We start from the raw sequence: 23,788 nt of genomic DNA, 5'->3' as shown, positions 1-23,788 counted from the left end.
AACATGTGTATAGATGGGGAAATGGTTCCACCTTATAAGACTTGGTTGCAGCATGCAAAAGGTTAATAGTGAGCTTTTAACACACCTTTCTTTTCCTCAATGTTTCGAATGACTAAGATCGACTGAATAACGTTCTTCTACTTATGAAATAAGATATGTTTTGTTGGGCGTTCAGTGCTCTGTTGTCTTGAGATACCAATAAAGGACTGGGCTAAGAAATGTGGTATTCGTCTATTACCTGAACTTAATAATGCTGTAACTGGTCAAAGGGGAGAAGTGTGCCAAGGAATGAATGTACATATTGTTAGCTATAGAGTCTTTGGTGACAGCACACTCTGCTGTTGTATAACGAAGCAGCTGGGGTAGTAAAGCAACATTTTTTTTGTTTAATTATCTTCATTGTTTTTTTTTTAATTGCTTAACAATTCAGGATTATCGGAGGCATTATACAGGCATATACGAATCGACATATTAAGAATAATGTGTGTATCTGCGATGTGTTATATGAATATGGTTACAATACACGGTAATGCATACATGCCTCTGCAGGAGGCCTCTACTATGGGGTAGTAAAGCACTTCATGTCAAGCCGGATGCCTTGGGTTTTTGCCAGCATAGTTCACACTATAATTGAAGTTTATTTTACATTATTGGGCCACGGCTACGAGAATTTGTGTTTATGTGATAGCCAGAGAAAGGACTGTTATGCACGGATTGTTATCAAGCGTTTGGCCTATGTTTATTTGAACGCAGTGAAGACACTGTGCTCCTGCCAGGCATTTGTGAGAGTAGCTAAAGGCACTTTGTCTTCTGTGAAGCATTCACTGTTTGTGCATGTTTACATCTTGGGGGAAATAACGAGCACGTCTCAATAGGTTTCCATTAAATACAATCCCATGTAGTGTGTACAGGTGATTTAACTTTTAGCCAGGCCTTGTTTCAGCACCGTCGGTTCCAAGCTACATTTTGTCTTGGTCGCAATATCAGTGAAAGTTGAACTTGGTGATTGTGGTGTTTTAAATGGGTCCTTAAAGTGCCTTTTGCTTAAATTGTGACCTGTGCAGCACCTACTAAGAAAATAGAACAGAGGCGGTCTTTGTGTTTGAGCTGAACTGTTTGCAACTCATACATTTCCTGAGTTCATACATTCTGTGTAAGAAGTGCAGTTACAGCAACACTGGCATAGGGACCTCGTCTGAGGTCTGTGCATGTTTGTTGATGAGGTTAGTGATATGATCCCCGCCCTTCTGTATTCGGAAATGCTTTTCAGATCACAATGAAAAACTAAGAACAGGATATCAGGGTTGGGCGTAGATCTTTATGGGGAGACAGTGATACTCAACGTGTGCATATGCACAGTGATCTTTTATTTCTGTTACAGCTTTTTATTAGATTGTTACCGATAACAATAAACCATACTTGACAGTCCAACAAGTGTCACATCTTAATCAAAGTGGCAACATCAATATCAAATGACAGACTGCAAATAGATAGTGATCAGGGAAATATTAAATTGGCAGGTGCAACATTTAAAGATTAAGGTGACTGAGTATGGCGCCACCATGGATCCCAAATTCATGAGGGAACCTCTCCATTTATACACCAGGTCCTGTGCTTTGGCACATGAGCCTTTGCCTCTAGTCTCCACGTCACAAAGTGATTTTTGTTGCCACAATCTTTCTACTTGAGCTTTCAGAAAGCAAAGCCTGGTCCTGCTGTCCGATCATGGTGGTGCCTCTGGCCCTTCATGGAGACTCGCATCCTATTTCTGCAGAGAACCTCCTGGCCATACAACAATGTGCAGTGAACACTGAGAGGAAGCCTTCAGAGGAGAGCTGTGCTCTTAAAGCGGGAGTGGAAGTATGTCCTGGGAGTCCATTGGCCTTGTGGATGGTCAAAAGGAGATAATATGTGGCTTACTAAGGTCCGAGAGGGTTATAGCGGATCACAGAAGCATGCCTAGATGTAGATCGCTTTGACTCCAGAGGTTACCAAAGCAGTAAGAGTGCAGCAAATATTCCCTTTGGTGGTGGTGTATCAGTTTTAAATGAAAATACACTCTGGTTATACGCTACCAGACCGCAGAGACCTACCATAGCAGCAATACCTGCTGTTACATACTTCATTACTACTTTCAAGAAATATCATGTTAATTTGCCATGTTTGTGAACATAACGGAGAATGGTTTTACTAAATCTGATGTACAGGGATTTTGATTTCCCCTCTTATTGAGTCTTTTCCTTTTCCCCTCTGTCGTTTGAGTCTAAGAACCTGTGCAGGTGAAGACTCACAGCAGCTCCAAGCCAAAGCACCAATAGTTCTGTGTTCTCTACATATGCAATGTTGCTTTGGAAACCACATCTATTCTATCCAGAGTTAAAATGACTCTGCATGCTAAGCACACACATACATTTACAAAGACCTTACAACAACCGCACCCATTTGGTATGCAATTCCAAGGGGACGCAAATGGCGCCGCTCTGCATTTCACAGTTCTGTTGTTTTTGCAGAGAATTACGTTTCTTAATTAACTTTGCCAGTATTGTTGATGGCAGAATTAAATCAAATTAACTATGACAGATTTCCTACAAGTATTGCTTGGCCTCTCAAAATTAAACAACACAATTCTCCCATATGTAGAGAGACAGAGAACATCAGAGAGCTCTTAACATAAGTGAAGTTGGTGAAGAATGAGGCCTGGCCAGAAGAAGGCTGCTGAGGAGTGTGCTACTCAAAAGTCCCTTTCAAACAGGAATAATCTGTGGTCACGTGGAGAAGTGTGGCTCAGTGGTTAGAGGCAGCAGACCCGGAGGCTGAGAGCGGCTGTGGACCAGGGTTCGATTCCCGACGCGGCAGGGTCTCGGGCTCAAAATTCCACGGACTCGTTAATTCTCGCGCCGGTGCCTACTCAACTCACGGGGTCACACTCTGCGACTCTGGGCAATAGCTTGCTTAATCTCCACTACGGCCCCTCGCGGCGGGATGCCTGGCTTTCACCTTGTGGATACCCTGCCGGGGGTATCTCACAAGGGAATACCAGGACGGGTTCCCTAAGCAAGCGCCCTGAGACCTTCGGGTGATTTGTGCGCTATATAAGTCAAATTACATTACATTACATTACATTACATTAATAGCAACAGCAACTACTGTAATACTGGAGGACTTGGCTCAAAATTGAAATACACTGAATGATTGAAAAACAAGGGAATAGAAATGAAAAAAGGTTGTTCTAACGTGATCAACAATTGCTATAGAAAGCAGTTTTTACTCTTTTTATAGTGTCTATTCATAGTGGAAAGAAGCTTTCCACTATAGATATGCTTGTTAGTTTGGATTACAAACATGTTCAGTCTCTTCTGTTGTCTGTGCCAAGAGAACAGTACTCTGCTCCATAACCACGAGTTGCTGGAATCTCTCAAGATGGCTTTTGTCTCCCTTCTTATGCATGTGGTCCTTGTACTTCCCACTCATATCCCTCACTCTGCACAGGTTTCCTCTTGTCGTCCCTGCTCCTTTTCCACCCCAAATGCTGCCACTCTCTTGCCCTTGCTATTCACTTTGCTCCCCCCACTCTCTTCTTTCCACTATGAATATACACTATATAAATCCAATTACAATTTAAGAATCAATTCTGCAATAATGGATTGCAGAAGATTTGATGGCTCTTTTCATGGAATATTAAGACTAAAATCATCGTAAACTTCTATATTTAAGGTAGTTTGTTTATCGATTATAAAACTAATTCAACACAACAGTTGTATGTTATTTGCCACCAGCGACTTTTTTTTATCAGGATTAAAAAAGAAATAGGTTACCTCAATAAGGCTTTTAAAACCTACTGTTAGAAATAGGGTTTCTGGTTGGCTAGGGTATGCACCTAAGCCAGGCAGAACCCACCACTCTAGTGAGGGCAAGGGAGTTACACGCTGAAGATAACCCCTGCTCACCCCGTTGGTAGCTTGGCAAAGCAGTCAGGCTTAACCCAGAGGCAATGTGTAAAGCATTTGCGCAACACACTCACACAGCAGCAACACACTCGGCACACCACAAAAGAAACTCCACACAAGGTTATATAAATATAGCCTTTGTATGTATTGTGCATAAAAGCAAAATAGAACACATCACATATATGCACTGTGCCACCAGGCACTTGTCATGTCTTCACAGGGATTGCATAAATGCATAAATCACTAGGCCAGTCGGACCACTGTCGTAGACTCATTACAGTTAAGGCGAAGGAGTAAACATACCACATCATGTCCCCCTTAGGCAACTACAGGTCACCATTACGATACCTAGGGTGCAGCCCAGACAAGGTAATAGCAGTTGCATAAGCTCCTCAATGGCAATGTACCTTCACAACAAAGTCACTGCCCCCCTAGGCACGTAATACTCCCAACTAGGGGTGCTCTCAGAGCATACCACGTTGTTCCCGACTCCCGCTGCCAAGTAGGCAGACACAGCGTCACTCCCTGTGAAGCAGCCATTGAGTCTTTCAAGAATACGGCATTCTAGCAAGGGGGGGCCTCCGTCTTAGGGTCCCACACCTACCACACATAGACAGCAGTTGCCCGAGAACTTGTGGCGCAGCTGTCGAAAAACAGACTGTGACGGTTATCGGGCTGCCAGCCCAATAAAGGTGTGGCCAACAACAGGAATCTACCAGGAGGCCCTGTTCGAGCCCTCCCTCAATGGTGTCAGTCCGGTTGTGAGACAGCAACTTCCTCTTGCTGTTTGGCCACGCCTACAACCAGGCACGGCCTTTGCCTGACTTCCGGTGGCTTCCCCTTATGGCGCAAACACACTTTGCGCCCACCGCATTGTTGAGGGTTAAGCTCACTTCTCGGGCTCCTATAAAACAAATAGAGAGCACCCTCCATGACATCATGGGTTGCAGACACAGCATGGAGGAGCACTGCATAGGTGGATCGCTCTTGGGAAAAAATAAAGCACTCAGCTTGTCTCCACCATGGAGACACGAACCAGGGAACAGGCAGCGCTCACCAGCGGTTGGTGTAAAACAAATAAAGCGCTCGCCTGGCGCCAAGTTTGCCTGCCTGCAGGGCAGGTCACCAAGTCTTTAAGAGATCACTGGGGGTAGAGAACAGGGCACAGGCAGGCCAGAACACAGGGTCCCTTAACAGAATGGTAGTCCCTTCAGCTGCCTAACAGGCAACAGGTTCAGTCCCATAAGTAGGTAAAGCAGATAACGGTTCCTCCTGGCACGCAGAAGTCCTCTGGTCCCAATCAGGGTCTTCTTTCCAAGTTCCAGTTTGTTTTCCCGACATGGGGTCACAACCCCAGTACTTAAAGTACTATAGTCTTTGTTCTCCCACTGGCACTGGCTCGGAGCCCAGTCCAGACCAATTCTGGGGGGCACTTGTCAAGTGAACAATACTCCCCATTGTAAGGGTAGGCCCTGGCCTCAGACACACCACAGGGCCATCATTGTGGAAGGCAGGCACAGCCCTATTCAGGTGCAGATGCTATGCCTCCCACCACTCCAAATACAGACCTGGCCTATTCAGCCTACCACTGACTCACCCAGACTCTCTGGAGCCACTGCACCTCACCAGACCCTGTCACTCCAAGGCCAGACAGTCAATACACAACAGGCAGACACAAAGACACATAACACACAGCAATGTCTACTTCTAAAAGTGGCATTTCCAAAATAGTGATATAAATCTTCAAACACCAATACACAGCATTTATCACCACTATTCCAAATATACCAAACTTGATCACGCTACCCCTCTAATGTCAGCAATTACCACTGAAGCACATATCAGGGAATCCCCAATGCATCCCTATTAGAGGACGGCCTCACAGCAGTGAGAAATCAAATAGGCGGGTTGTCACTACCAGGACATGCCACACAGTTAAGGCACATGTCCTACCGTTTACCTACAGTGCACCCTGCCCATAGGGCTAGCTAGGGCCTACCTTAGGGGTGACTGATATGTAGTAAAAGGGGAGTCACAGATGTGGTAACCACTTTATGTGCCGCATCACAGCAGCAGTAAACTGTGCGAGCAGGCCCTGCAGTGGCAGAGGCCTGAGACAGGTTTGAAAGGCTACTTTGGTGGGTGGCGCAAGGAGCACTGCAAACCCACCAGTAGCATTTAATTTCCTGGTCCTGGGTATGTGGGATACCACTGTACAAGAGACTAACAGGTAAATTAAATATGCCAAACAGGTGATGCCAATCTTACCAAGTTTAACATAGAGAGAAGAAGCACTTTAGCACTGAAAAGCAGTGATAAAGTGCCCAGAGTCACAAAACAACCAACAACAGGTCGGACAAAATACAGGAGGAAGGCAAAAAGTTCTGGGATGACTGCAAAAAGTGCCTAGTCCAACACTTACTCATGAGGGCTTCGATGTCAGACTCATCTGTGTTTGAGGACAAAAAAAATACTTTTAGAATACGGTTTGAGTTGAGTACTTTTAGGGAAAAAAATCGAGTTTCATTTTTTGACTCCAACTTCTGGATGGCGGGATAATGCACATCACGTAATCCTACAATACAGGTCTTGCTGCAAAATAATTGTTGTAAAAAGATATCACTTTTCATTAGCCGTGGGTAGAGTAAGATTGTCAGAGACTACAACTGTAGATGATCAATCAAGGTGAAACAGTAACTTTTAAACTCTATTCATGGACATATTTCTCATTCTATAAATACGTTATAGTCTCTCAATATCCCTCCATCATTTCTGTATCTGTGAAAAGCCCGTCCTGAATATGCCCCTGAATGCCTTTTTTAAATATTGCATTCTCAACTCACCCTTCAATTGGCAATATAGGCATGGTGGATGGTCCTTATCCAGCTACAGCAATCAGAGATCCAAGATTTTGCCCATCACTGATGGGTCATCGGGTGGCACTACTGGGCAACACCAGTAGGCAGACCAAAGATGATAATGAACTTCTAAAATAACTGAGCATTAATCTTTATATATTAACACTTTTGTCATGGGTATTTGCAGATTCCATATATTAAGCTGCTACTAAAACTTACTACTATAAGGCAGAAACATCCATATTACCATGTGGATTACTTGAAATTACTTACTTTTTTTATGTTACTGTAATTGAATGATAAGGGTTTTGCTGCCCACATGGCAGGGTTTGTGCTATATCAATAGCATAACAAATAAACATCGAACACTGCTTACTATAGAAAAACAACGTGAGCTTTGCTTTCTTTTAAGAGCATTAATATTAGTTAATAGACCACTAAAAGCTAGTGAAGACGAAACAAACCAAAGTGGACAATTCACTGAATAACCCGACAAGTCTGGCCTCTTTTGGAAACCGTTTATGCAATGGCAAGAGGTTACAACGCGTACATTTGAATCTATGTGACATAATTTGGACAACTGTATACCCTTTCAGTCTGATTTTTCCATGATAACTTTACATCTTTCGATCAGACTTCCACCTCTTATGTGGAAGTCTTCACGACTTCAACAGAATAAATACATTTTCTTTTTTTTTTTAAATACACACAATTGCAACATCAAATTTCCCATTCAAGTATTCATTTTTTGTAAGGATACACTACCAAGTATCAGGTCTGTAAAGAGCACTATCCAATGAACGCATTATATATAATCATCCTCCTGGTCGCACACGTCATTTGTCTCCTTGTGGTCAGATATCCCCTATCCATTACAAATATTTAACTACAGAAAGCAATAATTATATGAAGCAAAATTTGATAGGTAATCAATATTAACAGTTGTGAAGAAGCAGGTGGGCCCAATCTTCAAACAAACATGATTTTGCAGAACATCAGTGCAATCTCTCAGAATATATGATGCTCTATGAAGATTATGCCTGCAGATTGTGCAATGAGGGCCTCCCCTACCTGGAGTGGCTTGCAAATGATTGTGCTGAATCTTTGTACAAACCGCTGACAAGACCGGTATGATCCGATTTGAATGTGTTAAAAGCAATTAAAGATGCAGCCCGACCTCAATATTGTACAATCAACGGACTATTTCTCAAAACCATATTTAGGCGAAAATAACAAAACTAATTAAGTTCAACTCAAATTTGACCACATTTTAAACATTACACAGATTACAGAAAAGGCATGGTACTAAATTTTCCATAGCCTTTATGCAAGTAACTGAATGAATGAGGCTATTTGATCTCCACCAGATTGTGGTACTGATGATTAAACTCTGGAAAGAGGGAAAGATAGAAAGAAGCAACAGCAACTAAAGTTAGAGTGTAAAACCACACCCATGTAGTGGTCAGTAAAATATGGGGCAGACATGCTGGTATGACTTTAAAGAATGTTTAAAGGTTTTTTAGGAACTGCTGTCTCAGCACATTGCTGTGCTAATCTAACTCACCTATTAATCCCTAGTATACTGTATAAAGTGTTCCAAGGGATAGTAAATTAAATGTCACAGTGGACTGCAGCACCCATTCTGCAATCTACCGTAGTGACAGTTCTAACATTACTTCAGGTTTACCATTTAGAGGCTGGCTATTGCAGTTTTGAAGTGCAAATTTGACCTGTCAAAATAACCGCTTTTGACTTGACAAAACCTCTCTTTTAAATATTTATTAGTCACCCCTAAAATGGCCCTATTGCAGGACTTGTACAAGTTTAGCGTTAAATATGTCCTTCGAGAAAAAGTTCCAAAAGCAATTTTTACCCTAGGAAGGCAGGCTGTTCCATTGAAAAATACTGGGTTTTATCATTACATTTAATAATGCTAAATTCTGTTCGCAAACAGCTAGAAATGTGATTCACAAACTCTTTTATTAGTTATTCTAAATCAAATTTAACAGTAAAATCAAACTTTAAATTACTATTCAGGAAAATGTACATTTAGAAAGTTACCTTTTCTCTTTCTAAAGCCTTTGGAGGCCTACTTGCATAAGTTCAAACTGTCATCAGGAAGCTGAGTAGACACTTGATTTAATGGGAAACTGCTCACAGAGCAGGACAAAGGCCTTGGGTGTGGGGAGGTGTTGTTCTTTTGGCATGATGGATAGTGGGCTATGCCCAGGAATTGGATTCACTTCACAGAGGCCTATCCTGTCACAAGCAAATATTAGCCGACACCTGGGCTGGCCCTTCCTTTGTTCCCCCAGTCGGACAGGCATCACTCCTAGTGGGAGATGAGCTACTCCCCAGAACTGGTTCAAGTGAACACAGAGGAGGGGTTGCTCATTTCCATGGTCAAGCCTCTGGGAGTGGCACACAAGATCAGTACCCGGGACGAACGGTTCTGCCATCTTGGTTTTAGGTACAGAGGGACACTGTGGGATTGCTTGCAGTAGGGCACTCAGGAAATGCTACAAATTAAAAGAGGGTATGGCTACCCCTTGGATCTTTTATCCCACTAGTTTGGGAGGAGCCAAAAGTCATCCCACACACAGGAAGGTGCCGGGAATAAATGTGGCAACCACACTTCCCTAGAAGACCAGAAGCAGACTGATCCTGCTGTGTGAGACCTGAGAAGTGCCTAGTAGACTGGAACTGCTCTCCGTCTTGTACCCACGATAAAGAAGTGAACTTGAAGGGTCATACACCTAAACTTTTATTCAAACTGCAGGAACACAACATGATAAAGGAGGCCTTCCGTGCAAGTGCCCGATGAACAACTGGACCTGCACAGGACCATGATGGTGCTTCTGCTGGAGTGAATTTTGATCACCAATGTTGTACTCTAAGTCCTGGAATCTTTGTCTGTGTCAACGTGTAATACTCATACCACATCCTAAAACCTGGAACCTTGTAAGTGTGTGGCTCCAGAGACCTCCGGAGGACCAAGCCAAACCTGCTAGGCCAATCCGACGAAGTCACATTGCGCTTGGCTGAAGATTCAGGCTTCTCCTGCTTGGAGTTTTTCTGCAGCAGAAAATCCGATTCAACAGGACCTCACAGAGAAGGTATCCAGCTTCATGGAGCCGTCTTCTGTTACATTCTTGCCCCACTGTAAGAATCCACAGCCCCCCCCCCCCCAAAAAAAAACAACAACATCCAAATATAGAAATCTTCACCGGGCAAAGGTGCCAAAAGTATCATTGGGCACGATTTTCAAATGTCTCCAGTTTGGAGCTTACCCATCAAAAATCAACAGTTTCATCAGGACCTCGTTCAATAGATATCGGACGATGTGGAGCCCTCCTCAGACACAGCCTTCTGCCTTGCATCACTGAAGATTGTTGATTTCCATGTCACAAACTAATTGCAAAGGTAAAACTTCTGACTGGGTCGAACCCGGTCTCTATATTCGAACCATGCTGCATCTCAGTTGGCCTCAAATCATGCCTAGGTACTGGTCTACCAAGTCCAGTTGAATACAGTTTGGAGCTGAACGCTTTTTGGTGCTATTTTTCACCATAAACTTAAAATGCATAACTCCGGTTCGTCATATTGAATTTTTGGCATTTTAGTGCCATTTTGTTTATTACAATTTACTCAAGTTTTTTACACTTATTTATGGTTTCCTGGTGTTGTATTGTGACTTTATTACTGTTTTGATACTACATAAATACTTTGCACATTGCCTCTAATTTAGACCTTATGCTCTGTGCCGTAGCTACTGGGTAATGCACTAGAGTATCAGAGTGGAGGGGTTTAGAATAGAGTGGCATACAGTGGAGTACAGTGTCAAAAAGTGGAGTAAAGTGTTGTGAAGTAGAGTGGAGTAAAGTGGAGTTGAGTGGTTTAAAGTGGTGTTGAAGTGGAGTAAAGTGGTGTTGAAGTGGAGTAAAGAGGTGCAGAGTGGCATACATTCATACAGGAGTGTCAGAGTGTAGTTCTAGAGCAGAGTGGTGAGTAGGGGTGTAGAGTACAGTGGAGTATAGGGTTAGAATGGAGCAACAGAGGAGCAACAAATCGAGCAGTGTCATAGTAGCGTAGAGTACAGTAAAGTGTTGTAGAGTAGATTAAAATGTTGTGGAGTGGTGTTGTGTGTTGCAGAGTGCAGTAAGTGGCATGGAGCGTAGTAGAATGGAGTGGCGTAGAGTTGCATAGAATAGGTGATATAGAGTGGCGTAGAGATAAATAGAACGGCCTAATGCCGTAGGGTGGACTCGCATAGAGTGGAGTAGTGTCGTGAAGTGGAGCACAGTGGAGTGTCTTAGAGTGGATTGGCATAGAGTGGACTAAATTAGAACATCAGAGTGTCACAGAGTGGATTATCGTGGAGTGGCATAGAGTGGGTTGAGGTATAGAGTGGTCGGAGTAAAGTGTGGTAGAGTAGAGTTACGTGGAGTGGCCTAGTCCGAAGTACATTAGAGGGGTATAGAGTCGAGGGGTGTTGGTTGGCATAGAGTGGAGTAGCACAGAGTGGAGTATACAACATGTAGTAGTGCAGTGCCATTACAGAAAACACATTTTCAATTGAAATGACCATTACATTTGCACAGACATACCGTTTTACTGATAAAGCTTTACAGTGCACAAACGACAATGTGTGGAAATGGCATTACCTAGTGTATTGATTTGTTTTGATCGTATTAGAAGATTTGTTTTCATCAGAATTAAAAAAACAAATTGCTTTATTTGTATTTTCCTAATTCCAATATATTCTGCAATATTTGCACAGTTCATTTAAAGATGTTTAAATTGCCAACACCTTAAAAATAAACTCTGCATAGTAAAAGTTCAATCTGATCAGGATTGAAAAATAGGTGAGCTCCACTCTTTCTGTCTGAAGGTATGGAAGGCCCTCACTGAAGAGTTCACTGGATGATGGATGGCTTACTACTGATTGTGCTGAGGCAATGAACAATTTTCAGAAACATTTTCTATTTCAGAAGCATCATTTTCAAAAAGCATCAAAAACGCAATCCAGGTCTTAACATATGTCAATATAAAGAAGATGTGTACCTTTGTTAATTAGGCAGTAGCTGTGGATCTCGAGCACAACGTCAACAAACACATGCCATAATACGAAACCAGTCAGCATGTATGTGTCCCAGGGGTCTGGGAGGTTAAGCGCTGGTACGTCCATTCCAAGGAACATTGCCACCACTAAACATAGAAACAGTCGTGAACACATACAAAACATTTATATTAACCAATTATAATGCACATCGCAAATAAACCACCATGTCCAACAATTTTATTGAGGTTTTACACAGACGTAAAAATTGATGCAAAAATTGGATAGATCAATGTAACCCCCATCACTACCATTCAGAGTTATACTTTGGTGCTTAAGCAATATCCTGCTATTCCCGGCCCAAACAATTACCCTTCAGCCCCCATGATATTGGATTCCCAATGTATTTACCAGTGTTCCTTAGGACTTTAGAAAAGATTGATACATGCAGTCTGTACTGCAGAACTTGTGTGCTACACTGATGCCTGCCTTCAGTGGGTTGATAACAGACACGCCAGGGTCACGCTGTGCAAATAATAGGTGTTATTGGCATGTGGCTCCCACCGATTTATTCTACAATCCGTTTGGAGAAGACATACAAGCATAATCTTCGGTGTGGTGTGTGAGAAAATGGGGTGGAAGGGCACTGCCGGAGATGTAGATTATTATTACGGGACTGTGGTCTACACACCTCAATCCAGTTGATGGGGAGTTAGTTGGGTTGGGACTTGACACCCTCTCGACCTATAGTCTTATTTCACTACCAGGAACATGAATGTTTACATGAATGGATTTCAAACTTAATGGGAAATGTCTGCAGTTATTATTTGACGTTCACGGGTACAAAAAGATAAAATGAAAACAGACAGAAGTCAGGTCAATGTCGTGGTTTACTCACCAGCGAGTATTCTGGCAGTAGTTCCAGTGCTCCAATGCGCCCAATTAAAGAGCGGCCTTCTACAAAAGAAACAAGGTCACGTGAGGCATATGCACAAAAACTGGCAAAGGAAAAGGGAATCATTTTAGAATGACTTTACAGAACAGTTGTTTTCCTCAAAACGATCAGCTGAACGGTACAAGTGTTTGATAGGAATAGAAATATACAATGTAACTCACTAACCATAGGTATTTTGAAACGGTTTACTGCAAAAGAACAGGGCAAAGAGCTGATATGACTAAATCTAGCAGCCCGTTATCCAATGTTACATGTTTCTGGTTCACAACACTTTCATAGACTTCGGGGCATTAGCACAAAGAACAAATATATATATACAAATTCACATGTACAAAAATGCTTTGAAATTAAAAACAGTTATCAATGATTTACCAGGTTAAGTGGAGATACAAGTTTAATGAGTTCACCTTCAAACAATAAGTTGGCTATAATGATGTGCATGTGTGAGAGACTGAATGCTTCACAAACGTGAGATTGTACAGCATTAATCAGTGGGACATTAGACGTAGGTAGAGCGTAAAATCACTTCCATGAGAGACTGAATGCGGCTCCCAGTACATTTGCAAGGTGTGGGGGAGAAGCACCTATATTCTACTCATGCCAGTGAAGCTTGTTCTTAAAAGGCCAAGCTGCCTCCTATGTATTTGTAAGGCATGTGCGTGCGGCATATTTCAAAAGCCAAATGCTGCAAGGATGTGTATGGGGAAGGAAGGAAGGTAGATTGAAATGACCGCATAACCCACATCATTATAAAACAATTCTGAGACTATAAGTATGTATTCCAAGACTATCTAGAATACCCAAGTAACTCTTTGATATAATTATGATTTGAGCTTCATTAGTATGTTCCTTCAAATGTATACTTATATTCTGATAGTCATTCACAATCCACAATGAGCGACCACCACAAGCCATTTACTCAACTAGCTAATACTACCCACAGCTCATAACAGAACCATAAAGCAGATGGATCCATACTGTTTTGTCACATTGTGAGAGATAGCCCTTGCAGCGGAGTCCTATAAGGAAGTAAGATGCCACTGGTTTGGTTAGCTTCGCTTCTACTCCTAGTGCATCTTGCTCCACGGCAGGTGGCAGACTAAAATTCATAGTGAAGTAGTGTGGCTCACTGGTTAGAGGCGGCAGACCCGAGAGCAGAGGACGGCCCGGGACCAGGGTTCGATTCCCGGCGCGGCAGGTTTCTGGACCAGGGTCAGCGGACTCGATAATTCTCTCGCCTCGGTGCCCACTCTGATCAGCGATCACACTCGGCAACTCTGGGCATTAGCTTGCCTCATCTTCACTAACGGCCCCACCAGACCGCCGGGGATGCCTGGTCTCACCCTGGAGATACCCATTAAGGGACCATCTCTCAGGGAAGCCAGGAAGGGTTTCGCAGCGGTCGAAGCGCCTTGGGACCCTACGGGTAAGTAGTGCGCTATATAAAATGTCAATACATAGCAGTGTGGAAGAAATCAGAATGAGTTTGTACCACAGTGTCATCTGCCCCTGCTTTTAAGGTCGCCGCCTACCAGGCAGCGCAACTGTCTAGCTGTGCAAAAGGCATCTTGGCGACTTTCAGAAGTGGACCTGGGAACGAATACCACCAGTGGCTTGCTATTTGTTTTGAGGTTTGTAACTCACGTTTTCTGCCCTTCAATTTGCTGGCTTTTTATGCTTTAGGCTGTGCAGCTTGAGTTTGTGTCTCGCATGCTAATGCAGTGTTTACAGTATTCTTCCACAAACCAGTCTTCTGTAATAAACAGGCCTTTAGTTCTTATCGTAGTAGGAGCCTGGTGATTGATTTGTTTTCGGGTGACTTCAAAGTGAGAGCGTTCATAGGAAAGAAGAATGCAGCGTACTTTCTCCATGGAGCCTGCTTGTACCCTTTTTTGAACATTTTTATTTTAGACAAAGTGATTTCAAAAGGCAGCTCATTCTTCTGCAGCACAAAACATGTGCACGTTTTTTGCAAAATTACTCTTCTTTGGGGGTAAATTTAATTAGTGAAACTGCCTTTTTAGGAACAAAGTATACCTCTCCATGTCAGCCTAACATGGTTGTCTTGGGCAATGTACACTGATTATGGCCTATTCACGGTCAAGCACAGGATAAGATCTTTTACCAGGACAAGAGTCGGCAACATAGTAACACAATTTAACAATGCTTACTTTTCACTTTGAAGTGTAAAGCATATAAATTACTTATGAGATTTGTGGCAGATGGTTTTGGATAGTTTTAAAGACACTTTTTATGAAAGCTTTTATGTTTAGCTACACAATAGTCATGTATTCGATCTGCAACTGTCTTTTTCAGAACACACATATTACTGAATATAAACGATTTCCTCATTTGTCCTTGCAGGCACCTCAGTCACGATTTGAATGGCTGCAGCAGGTTCAGAGGTATAAGGGCCAACAAGGTCCAGGGAACCAACTGAACACCAATTACTGCTATACTGTACTACAAAACAAGCAGTCACAAGAACAGTCATCAGTACAGTTACCTTGCAGGCACTAGGGTCATGATTTGAATGGTCCAGCAGGTGCAGTGGCACAGGGGGCAAATATTTTAGGAAACGCATTGAACACAGTTTATTGTGATATGTCACTACTACACAAGCAGTCAAGTGCAATCACCTAGCAGGCACTATGGTCATGATGTGAATGGTGCAGCAGGTGTAGTCGCACAGGAGCCAAAGGGTGAAGGAACCCCACTGAACACGGATTACTGCTATATTTTACTACTACACAAGCGGTTAGGAGTGCTTTTTGGTTCTTTTGTAACCATTGCACCCAAAGTAACACACAGCATAAAGCATCACCGTAATAGAAGCTGTAACCTATTGAACTTTTCTGTCTATGTACAACTTATGTTACATTCAACGCATTTATATGGTACATTTTCACAGTTTGTGATGGTCCTAAAATGCTTTTGAATCTGGACAAACTAACACCCTGGCAAGGACATTCTCCAGTCTATAGCATTAGCACTTCAGCCACTGTATACACTATATAAATCAGGGGTCTCCAAACCAGTCCTGGAGGGCCGGATCCATGCCAGATTTTTAAAATAACTACATGTATCTCAATGGGGATATCCAAAAAATCTGGCATGGATCCGGCCCTCCAGGACCGGTTTGGAGGCCCCTGATATAAATACTTTTAATTTACCATATAGCATTCCATACCAAGCAGTGGCAAAGCCAACAGGACTCGTCTATGCGAGATCTATTGGCTTTGTGGATGTTTTCTTAGATTATACAGCAGCGCTAGATTCAGTGCAGCATTACATTATTTTTTTTAAGTGCTATAATGTAGATTACACTGCCTGAGTCATACAGCTTTTTTTATATTACTTTCAGACATTTGCAACACAGCTAAAAAACATTAGAAAAGCCAATACATCTCACATAGGCAAGACCTATTTGCTTTGCCAATACTTGTTTCATAAGCTGCAATGTCTTAAATGTGTAAAACGAATTAAGCACTATAGCATTATCTGGAAAAGCAATCGTATGTGGCCTTCAGCAGAAGACAATAAATTCACTGAGACGACATTGTTTGCATAGTGGCCATACTTTGAAACAGTTCCACTCGAAGGCTCAGAACCAGCTGAATTCTTATTTTGCCCCACAGGTGTTTTAACATCAATACCAATGCATAAGGTCTAGAGAGTATTGTAACTACTGCAGGAGGATGGATGATTTAAGCAGAACTAGAGACAGTTCACGTGGCACAAGGTTGTCTTGTTGCAGGGATTCTGCACAAATACAGAACTATGTGCAGGAAATGGGACCTTGGTGTATAGGGACTGAGTCTTCCTACCACCATAGTATCCACAAACCCAGGACCATAGTGTCTCGCTTGCTCTCCTAATCACTCAGAGAGATATAGATGATTAGACACCCCAGAACACAACACTCTGTTGTAACAAGACAAACCCTTTCGCTCACTCTCTTGTACTTGTCCAAAAAGATCTGACAGACGCGAAACAGATTAAAATATTTATTTTCACTAACAGGCCCAAACATGAAGTATACGGGTCACAACAAGCAAAAAAAATGCATAGGACAAATATTGTCCGCATAGCAGCTAGTCCATAAATCATGAATGGAGATGTCAACATAAAAGGACTATGGAGAAAGGACTATAGTGCCTAACCTCCATCCCCTTGCTAAGAAGAAGTATTATTATGCAATAGAAGATTTTGGGCTTTGTTAGCAGATCCCATACCTTAGTCTATAGATGGTGGATCTACATCATGGGTGCTCTTCTCCCTGGAAAGGTCCCTCTCCAAGTGTGTGTCACCTATTCGCGCACCCCACTAAAAACCTAAGCAAGCTGTCCAAACAACAACGGCATCAGTATATTTTGTCCAAGTGGTAAGAACTGGGCAAAACAAAACAACAAGGGGCATTGTTGTTTGACCTTGCACATACTGATCAGTCAACATCCCAGGAACATGCAGAGAGTGAGCACAGTGATGAGTTCTCCTGTAAAAGCAGTCTTTGGAATTGATGCAAAAAATAAAGATGTGTAGTAACACGTGCAAAGCAGCAGGCAAGCTGCAATGTGCTCATGCTAAGTTAGTGAAAAACGACAATGTCCCTATGGGTCATGTGACAGTCTTAAAAGAAATGTCCAAACAATCTTACATTTGTTTAATTGGAGCCTAACCAAATGTATCTTAGAGAGAAAGACTCTGTAAAGTTTATGAGCTCAGGATGGGAGAAAGACTAACTTTCCATATATAGACTTGCTACCAAACCGTTGGATAAGAGCAGAAGTTCTTAAATTACGAATAGGTATTAATCCGATATTTACAAATAGTGCAATAAAAACTGCCCTAATGCATCCTGATGGTAAATGTGTGTGTAAATTAGGAATGAAATGTGATATTTTGCACATCTTGCTGGATTGTTATATGTTTTTTAAATTTACGTAAACAGTTTCTCCGCCCGATATTTTTAAAATATGAGGTTGAGGATCGCACTAAAGCACGGGAGCTTCTAGTGGACATGGAAAATCTTGACATTGCGATAGCTATCGGGAAATATATACAGGGGGTATATAAGTTCCTGATCTGTCTGGAGACCCAAAATGGCCAATAGTCCTATAATCCAAATGAAATTTGGTTTTAAATTGTATAAAGGTTGTTTTTAGGATAAATTTTAATGTTAAGAATATGAATTTGTGTTATGTGATTTCAAATGATAAAGGATGAACTGTGGTTTATAGATCAAATGGTCTAAATAAACATATTTTTGACTTGACTTGGAGTCTAGGGCAATTCAGGCCACCATGCCCAGCTTTTGAATTATGAGAGAATCGATTTACAGCATTGGTGTAAGCAAAACATTTGCACAGAAACATGTCACTGTGCGAATGTCTATTAATTACCTCTAGAATCCAATATTAGGATTTGTGAGCAAGTAGAACATGAATCATCGCATTCAGCACAACAGGTATTAAGTTGATACACTGGTATCAGGCTTTACAAAACAAGTGGATTGGAACTAATGTGAGGTTAGGCATAATCCTATCAAAGAGTAATCTAATATGGCTAGATCAATCAATTATGTTCTGCCACGTTCAAACTTGGGACCCTTTCCACTCACAGCAATCTCATACTCCAGCGATATGCTGCTGTCACACAAATAAACATGAACATCTCCTCAGCTCTTGACATTCAGGTACTAAAACACAACCTGCAACTCATTCAGACCTGGATCTCCAGAACCTCAACTCCACAAATACTGAATTCCTTCTGTTCACTGGCAAGAAGTAACTAGTCAAAACCTAGCTCACTATCAACGATTGCTAAATCACTTCATATGCAAAACTAATTGTTTCCTCAAAGAACACCACACCAATCAGCCCATTATGGCTTTGCAGCAACTCTCCCTCCTGAAAAAAAGTGAACCCTTTCCTACTTCAAGCAACTTCACAGCTGTTGCCCAACACTCATATTCCCATATCTGTGTGGATGCAGTGCCCTTCTCTACAGCCTCCATGACTCCACAGACATTCTGATGGGAGCTCAGAGTTCGGGGAAAAAACTCCGATTTAGCCACATAGCAGAGTCTGCCCCTGCCGCCCACATCTAAAAGCAATCCTATGCACTGTAATTCAAACTATTAGTAGCAGTCTTTACAGCCTCTGCTTTCTAGAGCAAGGGGAATTTACTTACAGTCCCCTGTGATAGGGCCCACTTTATGGCTGGAGCCTGGAAGCTGCTGACAGCCAATTACTACCTAATTAATCACCTCCCCGAATGGGCCGAAAGTAAACAGCACATAAATGCAGCGTTCATTATTTGAGGGTGGCGTCCCCTCTCCCAATACCACACCTCTCATCCCTGGCCACACCCTCTCGTGTTCTCGCGTTATTTTCTCCATCCCAGAAGGAGACTGAAGGGAAGGAAAGTAGGTAGCGGAAACAGGGATGAGCGGCTTCGACGTGAAAGTGGCTGTGAGGCTCCGTCCCATGATGAACAAAGAGAGGTGAGTGGAGCTCCTTCGGGGAAGCATGGGGTGAGGCAGCAGCCCACACACACCTGGCTTAAAACTGAAATGGGATGAAATCTATTCTATTTGTCCTGAAAAGCTGAATGACTGTGGAATCATTAGATGAATGCATGTAACAGGATTGGCCAGGAAGTACTCTCCGTGCAATGGCTGTAAAAGTTCTCAGACACAGGTATTGTGATTTTTGATAGGATGAAGAAATGTTTGCCAGCTGCTCATTAGTTGCCATTAAAACCAGAATGTTCACCTGTAGTGTCCTCCTCTCTTAAAAACAGAATGTTCACCTGTAGTGTCCTCCTCTCTGCCAACTGTAAGGGAGAATGTTCCTTGGAGGCCTCGTTACTTTAGTGCAAGGATGGCCGAACGGTGGCAATAGAAAGATCTCGGTAACGGGGTCCGTAAAGTGGGGAAATCTCTACACCACAGCGGTCTTAGGATTTTGAACACACATTTTTGTCATTTCGGTGACACTGTTCGGCCTGAATGCCTCAGGGACCACATCTTGTCCAGCAGTCCACACACTTCCTCCTTTAGAATTCAAAAAACTGAACTAGAATGCTAACATTACTTATGTAATATGTGAGTCTTGAGCACCATGTTGCACGGTAGTAATCTATCGCCTCTTGTTACTAAGGCGGAGCGGAACTTCGCACAATTTCATTGAGTAGTGCAACTCTGCAAACTCTGCCCACCCCTTACATAATACACACTGTTTTCTTTAAAAAAAGGACACCCGATACAAGGAACACAATGAGATCCCTTAATGTGTCTTTGGCTCATAGAAGAAATACACTAGAATATTTTTGACAGTTTGGCACCTTGTCAATATTTTGGTCCAGTTTAATCAAACTGTTACGACTATTATCAGAACATATTGAGAGTTAGGGATTTCTTCTATTACTGTTGTCACACTCTGTAATGAAAGAAATATTCCCAAAAGATCAATGAATAACAAATATCAGTTGTAAGGGACATTTTGTAAATGAGTGTTATAAACCCCCATTACGATGATCCTACAAATTATAAAGCAAGTGGTAAAAAAGCAGCATCACAGGATCATACAAATAATACAATCACAATTGTGCTACATATTAAGAACTCAATCACTTCAGTTCACAAAAGGAGGGGGCACATCAAGATATTGGTTGTTTCTTACATCCATTCGCCATGTAGTGCATGCAGCCCAGCACAGTAACTGATGAAATATTGATATCATCCAAATTTTCATTCTTAACAGATACGCCCAAAAACAAATATCGATTATGTATAATGAAAAGTTCCAACAAGTGTTCAAAACAACAAAACCAAACAAAACAGTGTTGCATTGATGTAATCAAGTTTGTAAAGTCAGTTTTACAGAATAAAAAACAACACATACAGCAGAACATATCTGGACTGAAAACTTAGAAATGCAACAAAGAGACAGGAAGCAGATGTGAGCATCTAGGATCCTGATCAATATCATCCATCTTCATAAAAGCCTAAACTCACCTTCATTCAGAAATGAGCGGGCGACAATCATCATCAAATAGAATTGCATCTCAGTGCCTTAAGTAGTTCCATGATCAATAATTTCCGTAGCCTCAGTACCTTATAACTCTGTAAACGATCCTGGATCATACTCCATGCTACTGGCACAGTTCAGTCCTCTGTTGCCACAGCTAGGTAGGGGCTTTGTAAATGCACACATAGCAGAATTGAAAATAACAGTTGAGGGAACTAAACTGTCAGACTCAAATAACTAAAGAGGAATGGAGTCATCTCAGTGGAACATTTGAGAATCCTTACTGTAATAGAAGATGTAAGACAAATGGAACATATTTTGAGGGTTGGAGTCAGTGGAGTCACTGGGGATCCCATCTAGGAAATATTATGAAATCACCAAGGGCATAAAATATTTACTCATTCAGTGCTGCTCGCTCTTTTGTACATTGATTGATCATGGTTTAGAAAATCAGATGTTTATAAACATAAAACTATATAGTGTTCCTAATTTGTGGCTGAAGACAGACAGACATTAGCACACTATCAAGAATGGTAATTTGATGTAGCTGCACAGTACCTTAGAGAGTCTGGAGGTGGTCTGAAGACTGCCATAATCAGCTGGAGTACTGCCAAGGCCATGACTATACAGCCAATGTACGGATGATAACCAGCTCTCTGCAAGTATTACAGCAAGATAAAATTACATCAAAGACAATATTTATAAAATTCATGAATTATGTGTAAACTTTTTTTTTACTGCATACACTTTTGCACAGTAATACATTAGTTCACAAAAAGGAAATATTTGATTTCGTGTTGACAATTTTCATTCATGGTTCAAATTATACAAATGTCTACCTGGTAAAAGCACAGGGTTCCTACTGGCGGCTTCTCAGTGCTGCCTTTAAATGATGAAAGGTGAAGCTGTAAGAACATTGAAGACAGACCAAACCGGATAGCAATCAGGTCTTTAATGGCTCCTAAACGTCTTTTTATTCTGGATTGCCCAAAGACAGGATGGATAGGCATTTCACAGTTGAGATGGTGGAGCATTTAAGAACATCCATGCAGATGTATTTGGTGTGTGTTGTATTGATGACAACATAAATGATAATATATTCATTAAAGAGTTTATTAAATTAAAATAAGATTTAAGATAAATAACCCACTACAATATATAGAGGATCCAGATGCGATGCTGCCAGCTTAAAGGTCATCAGAGTAATGACCAACTGCATCGCATCTAGAACAGAACACTCAGAATGTAGAATGCATGTCACATAAGGTACACGAGCTAACACAAGTTATTAAAGAAATATACACAAGAATAAAATATGCACGAATACAACAGTGTGCAAGTCATTAGCAATTGAACTATGCAGGAAAAGAGAGCTCCCAATTTGTTATGTCAGTGGCAGACAAGCGTTCAAATGTATTATATGCAAACTCTAAAGTAATCAATTATGATTCTGGGAAAAAGATTATGCGAGCCATGGGAATGATGCTTGACCAGGGTGGAGTTCAGAGAAAGTGGTATCTTTCTTAAGGTTGCTAATGCAGCAAAAATCGACTGCAGATTTCTACTATAACGCTTGACCTAGCCAGGTGGGAGACCATGTATATCTTATTAACCTAGTTCGAGAAGGAAGATTGTGTTCCTAACAGGTTAGAAGAGCGATGTCAACCAACTGTATTTACAATAAGCCATGCTAATCAGCTGTATACATGCTTGTAAAATATCCAGATTGTACCTATGCAGTTTATCTATCAAGAGCATGAATGTTGTCTCCTTCTAAAGGATTCTATTAATCAGAGAACATGAAGGGAAAGCAAGTCAAAGGACCAGAGCATACAAACACAACAGAAATGTGCCCAGAGAGACTGAGGATACACGAAGTATCCCTACCATTCACGGATGCAGAAAGGACATTTGCAGTTCCATGTGGAGGCAAGCAAATCTTTGATTGGGAAAAGCAGTCAAGAAGAATGGGGGAAACGAATGTGTTGTTGAATAATCACTCAAAGGAACAGTAAACAGCATACGGAGGCAATAGCTGCTCCCTCTGCAATATGTTGTGAATGCTGTGCTTGTGCCTGGGCATCTTCCAGACTTTTAGCTGATCCGGAACTACAGGTTTGTCACCTTGCCTCCTTGTAAGCGATGCCACTCAGCAAGAAGACTTTGGATTGGATTGGGCAAAGACCACAAAGGAAATCTGTTTTGCTGTTCTGCTCCACTTGCTTGCAGCTCCCTGCCATCTGACCTAGAAACACCCTTTGTGCGGTTGTGGCCAGTACTTCACCACACCACTGAGCTCGGGGAGCCAAAAGAGCGGGTGCGTAGCCAGGTGATCATACCGGCGCGAGGGCAGTGCGGGCTTCTTGGGCACCGAAGTGTTGGCATTATTGCTACTGGGGGACACGCAAGAGAAAATCGGATTCCAAAAAATGCAAGAATTATCTTACAGACTCAGTAGATTATAGGGAAAATAGTTTCTTGATCACAAGAGAGATTTAAAAGGCTACAATGGACCAAAGGGTATAGGCAGCGGCTGTGGCAGTACACTGAGGCACATGAGGAAGGAGGTTAAGTACACTTGAAGTGATTTGCTCCCCAGAGCAGAGGCCCTGATAAAGAGTACCTGGGGTTTCAGCCATAAGAGGCCTGCTCACAAATATGGAGATGTGAGGGATGCCACTCATGAGGAAGAGACACGAGGGGGAATCTAGGAGCCTAGGGGGAGAGGAAATTGGGAAGAGGCAGAAGCATATGGGACGTACAAGGATATAAAAATGGACAAACCTCCCAAGCATCTATTAACTAGCCCCCAAGTGTGTGTGTGTGTATGTATGTATTGTATATTTGTATAGCGCTTTACTGTCACCCCAAGGGCATCCTGGCGCTTGAGATCACTGTCGGCAACAGAAAACAAGTGGTGGTGAGCCTATACAAAA

The 23,788-nt window shown here is 42.0% G+C and overlaps 1 protein-coding gene across 1 annotated transcript in view; it reads right to left on the bottom strand.

Moving 5' to 3' along the window:
- FRRS1 (ferric chelate reductase 1) overlaps positions 1–23,788 on the bottom strand; it is a 240,179-nt gene that overhangs the window by 40,709 nt on the left and 175,682 nt on the right. Inside the window, exons 12-14 of the mRNA XM_086954631.1 lie at positions 21,411–21,508; positions 12,763–12,821; positions 11,870–12,013 (exon numbers count right to left, since the gene is read on the bottom strand). Of these exons, the coding sequence (XP_086810757.1) occupies positions 11,870–12,013; positions 12,763–12,821; positions 21,411–21,508 (301 nt within the window). The remainder of the gene's footprint in view (positions 1–11,869; positions 12,014–12,762; positions 12,822–21,410; positions 21,509–23,788) is intronic.

Source organism: Lissotriton vulgaris, chromosome 1_1, assembly GCF_964263255.1.
Source record: "Lissotriton vulgaris chromosome 1_1, aLisVul1.2, whole genome shotgun sequence".
Taxonomy (NCBI): Eukaryota; Metazoa; Chordata; class Amphibia; order Caudata; family Salamandridae; genus Lissotriton; species Lissotriton vulgaris.
This window is presented reverse-complemented; position numbering and strand designations above follow the sequence as displayed.